Below are 13,535 nucleotides of genomic sequence, written 5' to 3'. Positions count from 1 at the left end.
TTTTTTTCCAATTAAGGGCAACTTAGCTGACCAATCCACCTACATTGCACATCTTTGAGTTGTGTGGGTGGGACCCACGCAGACACTGGGAGAATGTGCAAACTCCACATGGACAATGACCCAGGGCCGGGATCGAAGCCGGGTCCTCGATGCCATGAGGCAGCAGTACTAACCACTGTGCCACTGTGTAGCCCCTCTTAGTGTTAATAGTTGCTAGACTGATGTAACTGCAGTGCACAGCTCACTTTTCTAGTTTTGTTTCCTGGTAAGTAACAGTTTTTAATTGCGCGTTTCAAGAACATTTTAAAACTTATCCTCTTCAATCGGTATTATGTTCTGATTTTTAAAAATCTTCGCTCCTTGTGAAGGCACTCTTTCTCTTGCTATGCTTAGTTTTTTTTAATGATTGCCCCTCCTGAGCCATGACTAAATTTTAATACTTCATATGTGTGCTGAGTGTCAATCCTGAAAATCCCAAACCTGTTCTTGCTGGGTTTCTGCACAAGAATACTTTCCAGCGAGGAGCGAGGACCATTGAATAACAGTCAGAAACCTGGCTGATCTCATTTTTGCAATCACCCCTTTCCTATGGGATTGTTGCTCTGGGTGACATCAGCCAACTTGACCTAGAGTGGGAATTGAACATGGGACTTTTAAGACCGTTTTTGGAAAAGGAAATGTGAAGCTCTAACACATAATGCTAGGTTACATGAATGATTTGGAAATATTGGTGGTAGTTTCTAACATTTGAATCTTGGATCTCTGATTTGCGTTCCAGTATGTTAGACACTAGCTGAGTGAGCCTCTCGGGTTCTGTGGATGTGGCCACGTTATGAAATGAGTCAGAAGATACTACCTTTCTCAGCTGACCTGACTAGCTCTTGGTTTCTTCACTCTGTTTTTTACTGCTTTATTTTCCATTTCCTTTGTTGCTGCAGACTGCATTACTGGGGGAGAGCAAAACAACAAGGCCGTATCAGGTATGTCATAGTTTTTACTGTGATGTATCTGTTGCGTGCTGTTAGTTGACTGTAGCATCAGGTGGGTGCTGAATGTTGTTTTGACAAATCACTTGTATGTCATGTGCCTGCAGACCCATGCAGTGTTTGTATCATTTGTAGACCTATTTGGTGTTCTTGGACCTACTGTTATTTATTATGGGAGGTACATTCAGCTATAATTAGATTACCTTCCCTGATAGCATGATGATAACGTGGAAGTTGTCACTGGGCAATGAGTGTGGGTTTCAATGTATTTAAAAATAACACTCCCTTAACCTTAACCTTATGGTTAAGGTATGCCTTAACCTTCCTTTCTCTTGGCAAATAGTAAATTTGTCCCAACTGCCAATTTCCACATTTCTTTTTATAGTATTAGTATATTTTTTCTTTGCAAATGCAGGAGTCAACCTTTTTATTAGTGAACGTGCAATTCGATTAATTCCAGGCTTCAGCCAAGATGTTAACCCCAGAAAAAAAATCTGCCATTGAAATATTAATAATAATTAATAGAAAAGGATGAGTGTTGTCCTCTGGTTAAGGTGCTAAATTGGGGGAAGGCTAACTATAACCAGATTAGGCAGGGTTTGGAGGCTGGTGTTTGGGAGAGGCTGTTTGAGGGTAAATCCACATTTGGCATGTGGGAGTCTTTTAAGGAGCAGTTGATGGGAGTGCAGGACAGGCATGTGCTGGTAAAAAGGAAGGACAGGAAAGTCAAGATTCGGGAACCATGGATGACCAGGGAAATTATGAATCTAGTCAAAAAGGAAAAAAAGATGCCTGTACGTGAGGTACAGGCATCCAAAAACAGATGAAGCACTTGAGGAATACAAGGAAGGTAGAAAAGAGTTCAAGCTGGGAGTTAGGAGGGCAAAAAGGGGCCACGGAATGTCCTTGGCAGATAGGATTAAGGAGAATCACAAGGCATTTTATTTGTATATTCGGAACAAGAGGGTAGCTAGAGAAAGAGTTGGTCCACTCCAGGACAAAGGCGGGAAATTATATATACATCCAAAGGAAGTAGGTGAGATCCTTGATGAGTATTTTGCATCGGTATTCACAAAGGAGAGGGACACGTTGATTGGTGGTGTCTCAGACGGATGTGTAAACACTTTAGAACAGGTCGTTATTACGAGGGAGGAAGTGTTAGGTGTGTAAAAAACATTAAGGTAGACAGATCCCCAGGGCCAGATGGCATCTATCCCAGATTACTGAGGGAGACGCGAGATGAAAGCACTGGGTCTCTAACAGAAATCTTTGTGTTCTCATTGGCCACAGGTGAGATCCCAGAGGATTGGAGGATAGCCAATGTTGTACCGTTATTTAAGAAGGGTTGCAAGGATAATCCGGGTAATTATAGGCCAGTGAACTTGACGTCAGGGATAGTGAAATTGTTGGAAAAGATTCTCAGAGATAGGATCGATGCACATTTGGAAGTGAATGGTCATATTAGCGACAGACAGCATGGTTTTGTACGAGGGAGGTCATGTCTCACTAATTTAATTGGGTTTTTTGAGGAGGTGACAAAAATGATTGACGAGGGAAGGGCTGTGGATGTTGTCTTCATGGACTTTAGTAAAGCATTTGATAAGGTCCCTCATGGCAGGTTGGTGCAAAAGATTAAATCACATGGGGTCAGGCGTGAACTAGCTGGATGGATTCAGAACTGGCTTAGCCATAGAAGACAGAAGATAGTAGTGGAAGGTTTTTTTTCCGAATGGAGGTCTGTAACTAGTGGTATTCGGCAGGCATCAGTACTGGGACCTCTGCTCTTTGTAATATATAATATATATAAATGACTTGGAAGAAAACGTAGTGGATCTGATTAGCAAGTTTGCGAATGATACTAAGATTGCAGGAGTTGCGGATAGTGATGAAGATTGTCAGAGAATACAACAGGATATAGATAGGCTGCAAAATTGGGCAGAGAAATGGCAGATGGAATTTAACCCGGACAAATACGAGGTGATGCATTTTGGTAGATACAATTCAGGTGGGAGCTATAAAATAAATGGCAGAACCATCAGGAGCATAGAGGCACCGAGAGATCTGGACGTGCAGGCCCACAGTTGCTTAAAAGTGGCAGCACAGTTGGAAATGGTGGTAAAGAAAGCATATGGCATGCTTGCCTTCATAGGACAGGGTACATAGAACATAGAACTGTACAGCATAGTACAGGCCCTATGGCCCACGATGTTGTACCGAACTAGTCTGAAACTAAGATCAAATCAACCTACTCTCAATCATTCTAGTGCACTCCATCTGCCTATCCAGTAACCGCTTGAAAGTTCCTAAAGTGTCCAACTCCACTATCATAGCTAGGAGTGTGTTCCATGCCCCAACCACTCTGAGTAAAGAACCTACCTCTGACATCCCTCCTCTATCTTCCACCATGAACCTTATAGTTATGCCCCCTTGTAACAGCTACATCCACCTGAGGAAAAAGTCACTGAACATCCACTCTATCTATCCCTCTCATCATCTTATACACCTCAATTAAGTCACCTCTCCTCCTCCTTCGCTCCAATGAGAAAAGCCCTAGCTCTCTCAACCTTTCCTCATAAGATCTACCCTCCAATCCAGGCAGCATCCTGGTAAATCTCCTATGCACCCGTTCCAATGCTTCCACATCCTTCCTATAATGAGGTGACCAGATCTGCACACACTACTCCAAATGTGGTCTAACCAAGGTCTTGTACAGTTGCAGCATAACCTCACGGCTAACCTCACGGCTCTTAAACTCAATCCCCCGTTAATAAATGCTAACACACTATAGGCTTTCTTCACGGCTCTATCCACTTGGGTGGCAACTTTCAGAGATTTATGGATATGAACTCCGAAATCTCTCTGCTCCTCCACATTCTTCAGAACCCTGCCGTTAACCCTGTAATCCGCATTCAAATTTGTCCTATCAAAATGAATGGGGTATCGAGTATAAAAGTTCAAAAATTATATTACAGTTAAAGAGAAAGTTGGTTAGGCCACGTTTGGAATACTGCGTCCAATTCTGGTCACCACACTACCAGAAGGCCATGGAGGCTTTGGAGAGAGTACATAAAAGGTTTACCAGGATGTTGCATGGTATGGAGGGTATTGGCATAGGGTATTAGCTATGAGGAAAGATTGAATAAACTGTGATTGTACTCCCTAGAGAGACTGAGGCTGAGGGGCGACCTGATGGAAGTTTATAAAATTATTAGGGGTATAGATAGGGTGAACAGTTGGAGGCTTTTTCCCAGGATGGAAATGACAATTACAAGTTCAAGGTGAGGGAGGAAAAGGTTCAGGGGAGATGTGCGGGGCAAGTTTTTTTAACACAGGGTGGTGGTGGCCTGGAATGCACTGACAAGTGAGGTGGCTAAGGCAGATACGTTGCCGACCTTTAAGACTTATCTGGAAGGCATAGAGAACATAGAACATAGTAAAATACAGCACAGAACAGGCCCCTCGGCCCACGATGTTGTGCCAAACCTTTGTCCTAGATTAATCATAGATTACCATTGAATTTACAGTGCAGAAGGAGGCTATTCGGCCCATTGAGTCTGCACCGGCTCTTGGAAAGAGCACCCTACCCAAAGTCAACACCTCCACCCAACACTTAAGGGCAATTTTGGACACTAAGAGCAATTTATCATGGCCAATCCACCTAACCTGCACATCTTTGGACTGTGGGAGGAAACTGGAGCACCCGGAGGAAACCCACGCAGACACTGGGAGGATGTGCAGACTCCGCACAGACAGTGACCCAAGCCGGAATCGAACCTGGGACCCTGGAGCTGTGAAGCAATTGTGCTATCCACAATGCTACCGTGCTACCCTCCAGAACAAATAAATCTACACTATATCATTTTACCGTAATCCATGTACCTAACCAATAGCTGCTTGAAGGTCACTAATGTTTCCGACTTAACTACTTCCACAGGCAGTGCATTCCATGCCCTCACTACTCTCTGGGTAAAGAACCTACCTCTGACATCCCCCCCTATATCTTCCCCCATTCACCTTAAATGTATGTTCCCTTGTAATGGTTTGTTCCACCCGGGGAAATAGTCTCTGACTGTCTACTCTATTCCCCATATCATCTTAGAAACCTCTATCAAGTCGCCCCTCATCCTTCTCCGTTCTAATGAGAAAAGGCCTAGCACCCTCATCCTTTCCTCGTAAGACCCACTCTCCATTCCAGGCAACATCCGAGTAAATCTCCTTTGCACCTTTTCCAAAGCTTCCACATCCTTCCTAAAATGAGGCGACCAGAACTGTACACAGTACTCCAAATATGGCCTTACCAAAGTTTTGTACAGCTGCATCATCACCTCACGGCTCTTAAATTCAATCCCTCTGTTAATGAACGCTAGCACACCATAGGCCTTCTTCACAGCTCTATCCACTTGAGTGGCAACTTTCAAAGATGTATGAACATAGACCCCAAGATCTCTCTGCTCCTCCACATTGCCAAGAACTCTAACGTTAACCCTGTATTCCGCATTCATATTTGTCCTTCCAAAATGGACAACCTCACACTTTTCAGGGTTAATCTCCATCTGCCACTTCTCAGCCCAGCTCTGCATCCTATCTATGTCTCTTTGCAGCCGACAACAGCCCTCCTCACTATCCACAACTCCACCAATCTTAGTATCGTCTGCAAATTTACTGACCCACCCTTCAACTCCCTCATCCAAGTCATTAATGAAAATCACAAACAGCAGAGGTCCCAGAACTGATCCCTGCGGTACGCCACTGGTAACTGGGCTCCAGGCTGAATATTTGCCATCCACCACCACTCTCTGACTTCTATCGGTTAGCCAGTTTGTTATCCAACTGGCCAAATTTTCCACTATCCCATGCCTCCTTACTTTCTGCAGAAGCCTACCATGGGGAACCTTATCAAATGCCTTACTAAAATCCATGTACACTACATCCACTGCTTTACCTTCATCCACATGCTTGGTCACCTCCTCAAAGAATTCAATAAGACTTGTAAGGCAAGACCTACCCCTCACAAATCCGTGCTGACTATCCCTAATCAAGCAGTGTCTTTCCAGATGCTCAGAAATCCTATCCTTCAGTACCCATGACTTTGCCTACCACCGAAGTAAGACTAACTGGCCTGTAATTCCCAGGGTTATCCCTAGTCCCTTTTTTGAACAGGGGCACGACATTCGCCATTCTCCAATCCCCTGGTACCACGCCTGTTAACAGTGAGGACAAAAAGATCATTGCCAACAGCTCTGCAATTTCATCTCTTGCTTCCCATAGAATCCTTGGATACATCCCGTCAGGCCCGGGGGACCTGTCTATCCTCAAGTTTTTCAAAATCCCCAACATAAGAACTGGGAGCAGGAGTAGGCCATCTGGCCCCTCGAGCCTGCTCCACCATTCAATGAGATCATGGCTGATCTTTTGTGGACTCAGCTCCACTTTCCGGCCTGAACACCATAACCCTTAATCCCTTTATTCTTCAAAAAACTATCTATCTTTATCTTAAAAACATTTAATGAAGGAGCCTCTACTGCTTCACTGGGCAAGGAATTCCATAGATTCACAACCCTTTGGGTGAAGAAGTTCCTCCTAAACTCAGTCCTAAATCTACTTCCCCTTATTTTGAGGCTATGCCCCCTAGTTCTGCTTTCACCCGCCAGTGGAAACAACCTGCCCGCATCTATCCTATCTATTCCCTTCATAATCTTATATGTTTCTATAAGAACCCCCCCTCATCCTTCTAAATTCCAACGAGTACAGTCCCAGTCTACTCAACCTCTCCTCGTAATCCAACCCCTTCAGCTCTGGGATTAACCTAGTGAATCTCCTCTGCACACCCTCCAGTGCCAGTACGTCCTTTCTCAAGTAAGGAGACCAAAACTGAACACAATACTCCAGGTGTGGCCTCACTAACACCTTATACAATTGCAGCAGAACCTCCCTAGTCTTAAACTCCATCCCTCTAGCAATGAAGGCCAAAATTCCATTTGCCTTCTTAATCACCAGTTGCACCTGAAAACCAACTTTTTGCGACTCATGCACTAGCACACCCAGGTCTCTCTGCACAGCAGCATGTTTTAATATTTTATCATTTAAATAATAATCCCTTTTGCTGTTATTCCTACCAAAATGGATAACCTCACATTTGTCAACATTGTATTCCATCTGCCAGACCCTAGCCCATTCACTTAGCCTATCCAAATCCCTCTGCATACTTCCAGTATCCTCTGCACTTTTTGCTTTACCACTTATCTTAGTGTCGTCTGCAAACTTGGACACGTTGCCCTTGGTCCCCAACTCCAAATCATCTATGTAAATTGTGAACAGTTGTGGGCCAACACTGATCCCTGAGGGACACCACTAGCTACTGATTGCCAACCAGAGAAACACCCATTAATCCCCATTCTTTGCTTTCTATTAATTAACCAATCCTCTATCCATGCTACTACTTTCCCCTTAATGCCATGCATCTTTATCTTATGCAGCAACCTTTTGTGTGGCACCTTGTCAAAGGCTTTCTGGAAATCCAGATATACCACATCCATTGGCTCCCCATTATCTACCGCACTGTTAATGTCCTCTCAAAATTCCACGAAATTAGTTAGGCACGACCTGCCCTTTATGAACCCATGCTGCGTCTGCCCAATGGGACAATTTCATCCAGATGCCTCGCTATTTCTTCCTTGATGATAGATTCCAGCATCTTCCCTACTACCGAAGTTAAGCTCAGTGGCCTATAATTACCCGCTTTCTGCCTACCTCCTTTTTTAAACAGTGGTGTCACATTTGCTAATTTCCAATCCGCCGGGACCACCCCAGAGTCTAGTGAATTTTGGTAAATTATCACTAGTGCATTTGCAATTTCCCTAGCCATCTCTTTTAGCACTCTGGGATGCATTCCATCAGGTCCAGGAGACTTGTCTACCTTTAGCCCCATTAGCTTGCCCATCACTACCTCCTTGGTGGTAACAATCCTCTCAAAGTCCTCACCTGTCATAGCCTCATTTCCATCAGTCACTGGCATGTTATTTGTGTCTTCCACTGTGAAGACCGACCCAAAAAACCTGTTCAGTTCCTCAGCCATTTCCTCATCTCCCATTATTAAATCCCCCTTCTCATCCTCTAAAGGACCAATATTGACCTTAGCCACTCTTTTTTGTTTTATGTATTTGTAGAAACTTTTACTATCTGTTTTTATATTCTGAGCAAGTTTACTCTCATAATCTATCTTACTCTTCTTTATAGCTTTTTTAGTAGCTTTCTGTTGCCCTCTAAAGATTTCCCAGTCTTCTAGTCTCCCACTGATCTTTGCTACTTTGTATGTTTTTTCCTTCAATTTGATACTCTCCCTTATTTCCTTCTACAGTCGATTTTCCCTCTTTTTACCGTACTTCCTTTTTGTTGGTATAAACCTTTGCTGAGCACTGTGAAAAATCACTTGGAAGGTTCTCCACTGTTCCTCAACTGTTTCACTATAAAGTCTTTGCTCCCAGTCTACCTGAGCTAGTTCTCCTCTCATCCCATTGTAATCTCCTTTGTTTAAGCACAAAACACTAGTGCTTGATTTTACCTTCTCACCCTCCATCTGTATTTTAAATTCCACCATATTGTGATCGCTCCTTCCGAGAGGATCCCTAACTATGAGATCCTGAATCAATCCTGTCTCATTACACAGGACGAGATCTAGGACCGCTTGTTCCCTCACATACTGTTCTCGGAAACTATCGCGGATACATTCTATAAACTCCTTCTCAAGGCTGCCTTGACCGACCTGGTTAAACCAATCAACATGTAGATTAAAATCCCCCATGATAACTGCTGTACCATTTCTACATGCATCAGTTATTTCTTTGTTTATTGCCTGCCCCACCATAATGTTACTATTTGGTGGCCTATAGATTACTCCTTTCAGTGACTTTTTCGCCTTACTATTCCTGATTTCCACCCAAATGGATTCAACCTTATCCTCCATAGCACCGATGTGATCCCAACACATCTTCCTTCCTAACAAGTATTTCCTCGAGCTTACCAATCTGTTTCACACTGTCCTCTCCAACAATATCGCCCCTCTCATTTGTAAATACAGAAGAAAAGTACTCATTCAAGACCTCTCCTATCTCTTCAGACTCAATACACAATCTCCCGCTACTGTCCTTGATCGGACCTACCCTCGCTCTAGTCATTCTCATATTTCTCACATATGTGTAAAAGGCCTTGGGGTTTTCCTTGATCCTACCCGCCAAAGATTGTTCATGCCCTCTCTTAGCTCTCCTAATCCCTTTCTTCAGTTCCCTCCTGGCTGTCTTGAATCCCTCCAACGCCCTGCTGAACCTTGTTTCCTCAGCCTTACATAAGTCTCCATTTTCCTCTTAACAAGACATTCAACCTCTCTTTGTCAACCATGGTTCCCTCACATGAACAGATGGGGTACAGAAGGATACAGGCGGTTGGCCTAGGTAGGACACATGATCGGCGCAGGCTTGGAGGGCTGAAGGGCATGTTTCTGTGCTGTATTCTTTGTTAATACTTTCCAAAGGTATGTGATTGATTATGATGTACTTCAGAACTGACTCGCCTTTCACACTTGGGATCCTGATTTGAAAGTGGTTTGACAATTTAAATAATGAATCTACATCTGTGTATATAGGGTCTAATACTTAGAAAAATAGTAACAGGAGTGAGCCATTCAACCTCTTGTGCCTTTTCTATCATTCATTGGGATCATGATTGATCCAAATGCTTCTGCACCATTTCCCTTAATACCCTCCGCTAAGAAGAAATGATCAAATTAATAATTAATTGAGATAGTAAGAGTTGGAGCACAATGGTTATGATTACAATGTAGTACAGACCATGGTGACTTGGGGTTCTGTGCTTGATGCACTAAAATTGTGCAGGTCAGTTCTTCAGGAGCTTGGAGTACTGTCACCACTATTCACAGAGCCACGATTTAGATTTGTACCTGATTTTTTTCATATGCATGGAACCTTCAAAACACTTGTGTTGATCGTTGTAATAATACTGGTAAAAGCGAGAGTCCAGAGTGTATAACCATTGCTAGTGGTATAGAAGTTCTGGTTTGTGATTTGTCAGTATAAGGAAACTTGTGTTAGTGGTAAACTGGTCACGAAACAACAAAGTGACATTGTGCTATGGAAAGGATTCTGAAGCCTGTTTCTGGTTCTCTTTGGAGCTACAAAAATAGAGAGGCATTACTCCAATGAGTGTAGTTGGTGGTATTGTATCAAAATATCTACAGTTTGGCTGCATTTGCAGTAAGATAAATCTTTGAATCTGCCCTCAAACCAAAATGAATGTCACCAAATTAATGTAGCCAGTTCCAAAATGGTCTTTTAAAATGTGGGCTCGAGGAGAAAGTTCAGTTCTGACTGAGGTAGCTCACTCAGGGAATTCAGAAAAACCAATGCAACATGTTTTTTGAAGAATAACATATTATTCTAGAATACAAGACCAGGGATGTACTGCTGAGGCTGTATAAGGTTCTGGTCAGACCCCATTTGGAGTCTTGTGAGGAGTTTTTGGCCCCGTATCTAAGGAAGGATGTGCTGGCCTTGGAAAGGGTTCAGAGGAGGTTCACAAGAATGATCCCTGGAACGAAGAACGTGTTGTATGAGGAACGTTTGAGGACTCTGGGTCTGTACCCGTTGGAGTTTAGAAGGATGAGGGGGGGATCTTATTGAAACTTACCGGATACTGCGAGGCCTGGATAGAGTGGACGTGGAGAGGATGTTTCCACTTGTAGGAAAAACTAGAAGCAGAGGACACCATCTCAGACTGAAGGGATGATCCTTTAAAACAGAGATGAGGAGGAATTTCTTCAGCCAGTGGGTGGTGAATCTGTGGAACTCATTGCCGCAGAAGGCTGTAGAGGCCAGATCACTGAGTGCCTTTAAGACAGAGATAGATAGGTTTTTGATTAATAAGGGGTTCAGGGGTTATAGGGAGAAGGCAGGAGAATGGGGATGAGAAAATATCAGCCATGATTGAATGGCGGAGCAGACTCGATGGGCCAAGTGGCCTAATTCTGCTCCTATGTCTTATGGTCTTATGAAGAAATGTCTGATTATGAAACAAAAAATGGCCATGCCTGCATTGACGGCCTGAGAATAGCAGCAGAAAGTCTTGCTCGAAACTGAACATGGTAATAGACTTAATTTCTTTGTGGCAGCAAGCTTAAAATCTGCTGGTGTCCGTGCAGTTTGTGTGGTTTTCAACCTTGGAATGTGTTGCGTTTGGTTCATGGTCAGACTTCCCAGTTTGAAAACTCATTAGCTGATTAGGTAGCAATCAAACATCTGTTCTTGTAGCCCTTATAACTGCACATTGCCCACAAAGGAATTGGGAAGATTATGAAGCAATGTGCTGGACATAAGTAGACATTTCGGGTTCTAAAATGCGCATTGTTCCCTTTGATCTCCTTTGTGTCTCCTGGATAACAAATATTCCTGCTAACAGAGTAATTGTTTACAATCTAAATTTTCATACTTCATATATTTTTGTTTCAGGATGAAGAGCAAGATCTACTTCTAAATAGTTTCAACCAACTCAAGGAAGTGCTGAACAATATAACAGGTACAAGTTTAGAAATATTAAACCGAGCAAATTATACATCAAGCATCTGAAAAGTGACCCTAATCAAGCTTTACGTATTGAGTTATAGCATAAACCTTTGTGTCTGAATATCTTTTAAATTCTGTAGATAATGTAGTTGCAAAAATAAAACTTTAAAAAGTTCTCTTTGCAACTCATGACATTTTTTTAAATGTGCCTTTCAAATAGCAAGTTAGTGAAGTTGATATTCTCCTGAAGGTTAGTCTTTTTTAAGGTTAGTAAAATGTATTTGGTAAATTTTTCTAATCCTGTGAGCTGCATTGTAATAAATTTCAACTTGGTTTGAAATGCCTTTTTTTCTTTCTGTGCTGAGATCCAGAACTGAAATATTTGATCAGGTGTGGTGGAAATAACCATTGTGAAGTGGTGTTCTTTAGGTTTGTCAATATTATCTCTGTTTCCCATTTTATGGGTTTCAGAGTTTATTTATAATTTTCAGATTCCCTCAGGAAGTGATAATATGGTCTGTTCATTATTTAACCAAAAATTGTAATGAAGTGAGCGAGGCAGTGTAAATGTTAAGCAGTGTTCCAGTGGTGCACAGTTTGCTCCTGTGTGTTGCCTGCTGGTATCTCTGTGCAAAGTGCTGCCTGTAATCCCCAACCCACCTGCACAGCGCTGTGCTTCAGTGCTGCAAATCACAGAGGAGATGCTTACTGTAGCATAGAACACATTTAATAAACTTTTATAATGTTTATGCTGCATAAACAAACTTGGGTTTAAAAATAGATGTACATTGCTCAGATAATACTTGGATTCATTGTAAGGTTTTAAGATTATTATATGGTTCAGGAGGTATTACTGTTGAGCGCAATATACAATACAGCATCTGTTGGCATGTAAGTCAACTTTTGAAGCTTAAACGTCCCTCTAAAAATGGGGATCGACTTGTATGGTGCATATAAATGTGGAGAGACAACATTTTGAAATGTCATCAGCTTCTGGCACAAAGAGCGGGCATCTCTTTAACTCCCGTGTACCTTTATAACACAGTCTGTATTGCCTGCTTGATTCCTTATGCCCAGTTATAAGTACTGTTAAGTAAAGCATGCATTTGTCGAACAATGACTCCTCATGCTAGTACAGCATGTGATGGCTGAAAAAGGGTTCAACTGGTATGCTGAGTATTTGCAAAAACATGACTTTTGGGGTTTGAAAAATGAGGCTATCTTGTATGCTGGGTCGAATTGTAGCCATGATTTATGGTAGCTATCAAATACCAGGAAGCAGCGTGTATGCACCAGCCATGCTGGTCACAGGATATTGTTTGTGTCTTTTTCCTGTTGACATACAGATAAAACTCATCAAAGCCCTGATTTTACTTTTGTCATTTCATCTTTGCGTAATTGCTTCAGGTGATGTTCAGGTGCAAGGGTGTTTTTCACCATTAACAACCATTTCTATTGTATCTTTTCAATGTATTATGTGAACCTTTCCATGTGTCCTTACCGAGTTTATCTCCACTCGTGACGATTTGGAATAAACCTGTAACTAGATAGGTTGGTGGTAACCCACTTGAGAGAGATCAGTTTCATTCAGAATAAGATCTTTATTGATAGCAATAGCCAAGTGGCAGGCAAACTCATTAAACCTTTATCTCATTGTCTGTCTTTCCTCCTTTAAGATGTTCCTTACCACCTACCTTTGGTCATCTATTGTTATCATAGAATCATAGTGCAGAAGGAGGCCATTCGGCCTATCGAGTCTGCACCGGCCCTTGGAAACAGCATCCTACTTAAACCCATACCTCCACTCCATCCCCATAACCCAGTGATCCCACCTAACCTTTGGACACTTTTTATGTCCAACCCACCTAACCTGCACATCTTTGGACTGTGGGAGGAAATCCATGCAGATGACACGGGGAGGAAGCAAATCCAAGTCCCTGGAGTTGTGAGGCAGCAGTGCTAACCACTATGCCACCGT

The 13,535-nt window shown here is 42.6% G+C and overlaps 1 protein-coding gene across 6 annotated transcripts in view; it reads left to right on the top strand.

The window, feature by feature from the left end:
* Positions 1-13,535, top strand: part of gbf1 (golgi brefeldin A resistant guanine nucleotide exchange factor 1) — a 281,444-nt gene that overhangs the window by 25,785 nt on the left and 242,124 nt on the right. For 3 of the 6 annotated variants that reach the window (XM_072491405.1, XM_072491404.1, XM_072491403.1), the window contains exons 3-4: positions 939-980; positions 11,504-11,570. In XM_072491405.1, coding sequence (XP_072347506.1) covers positions 939-980; positions 11,504-11,570 — 109 coding nt within the window. The remainder of the gene's footprint in view (positions 1-938; positions 981-11,503; positions 11,571-13,535) is intronic. The other 3 variants (XM_072491408.1, XM_072491407.1, XM_072491406.1) reach the window with 1 other exon arrangement.

This window comes from Scyliorhinus torazame, chromosome 28, assembly GCF_047496885.1.
Source record: "Scyliorhinus torazame isolate Kashiwa2021f chromosome 28, sScyTor2.1, whole genome shotgun sequence".
Taxonomy (NCBI): domain Eukaryota; kingdom Metazoa; phylum Chordata; class Chondrichthyes; order Carcharhiniformes; family Scyliorhinidae; genus Scyliorhinus; species Scyliorhinus torazame.
Note: the sequence above shows the minus strand (reverse complement) of the source record. Positions and strands in the feature narration are given on the sequence as shown.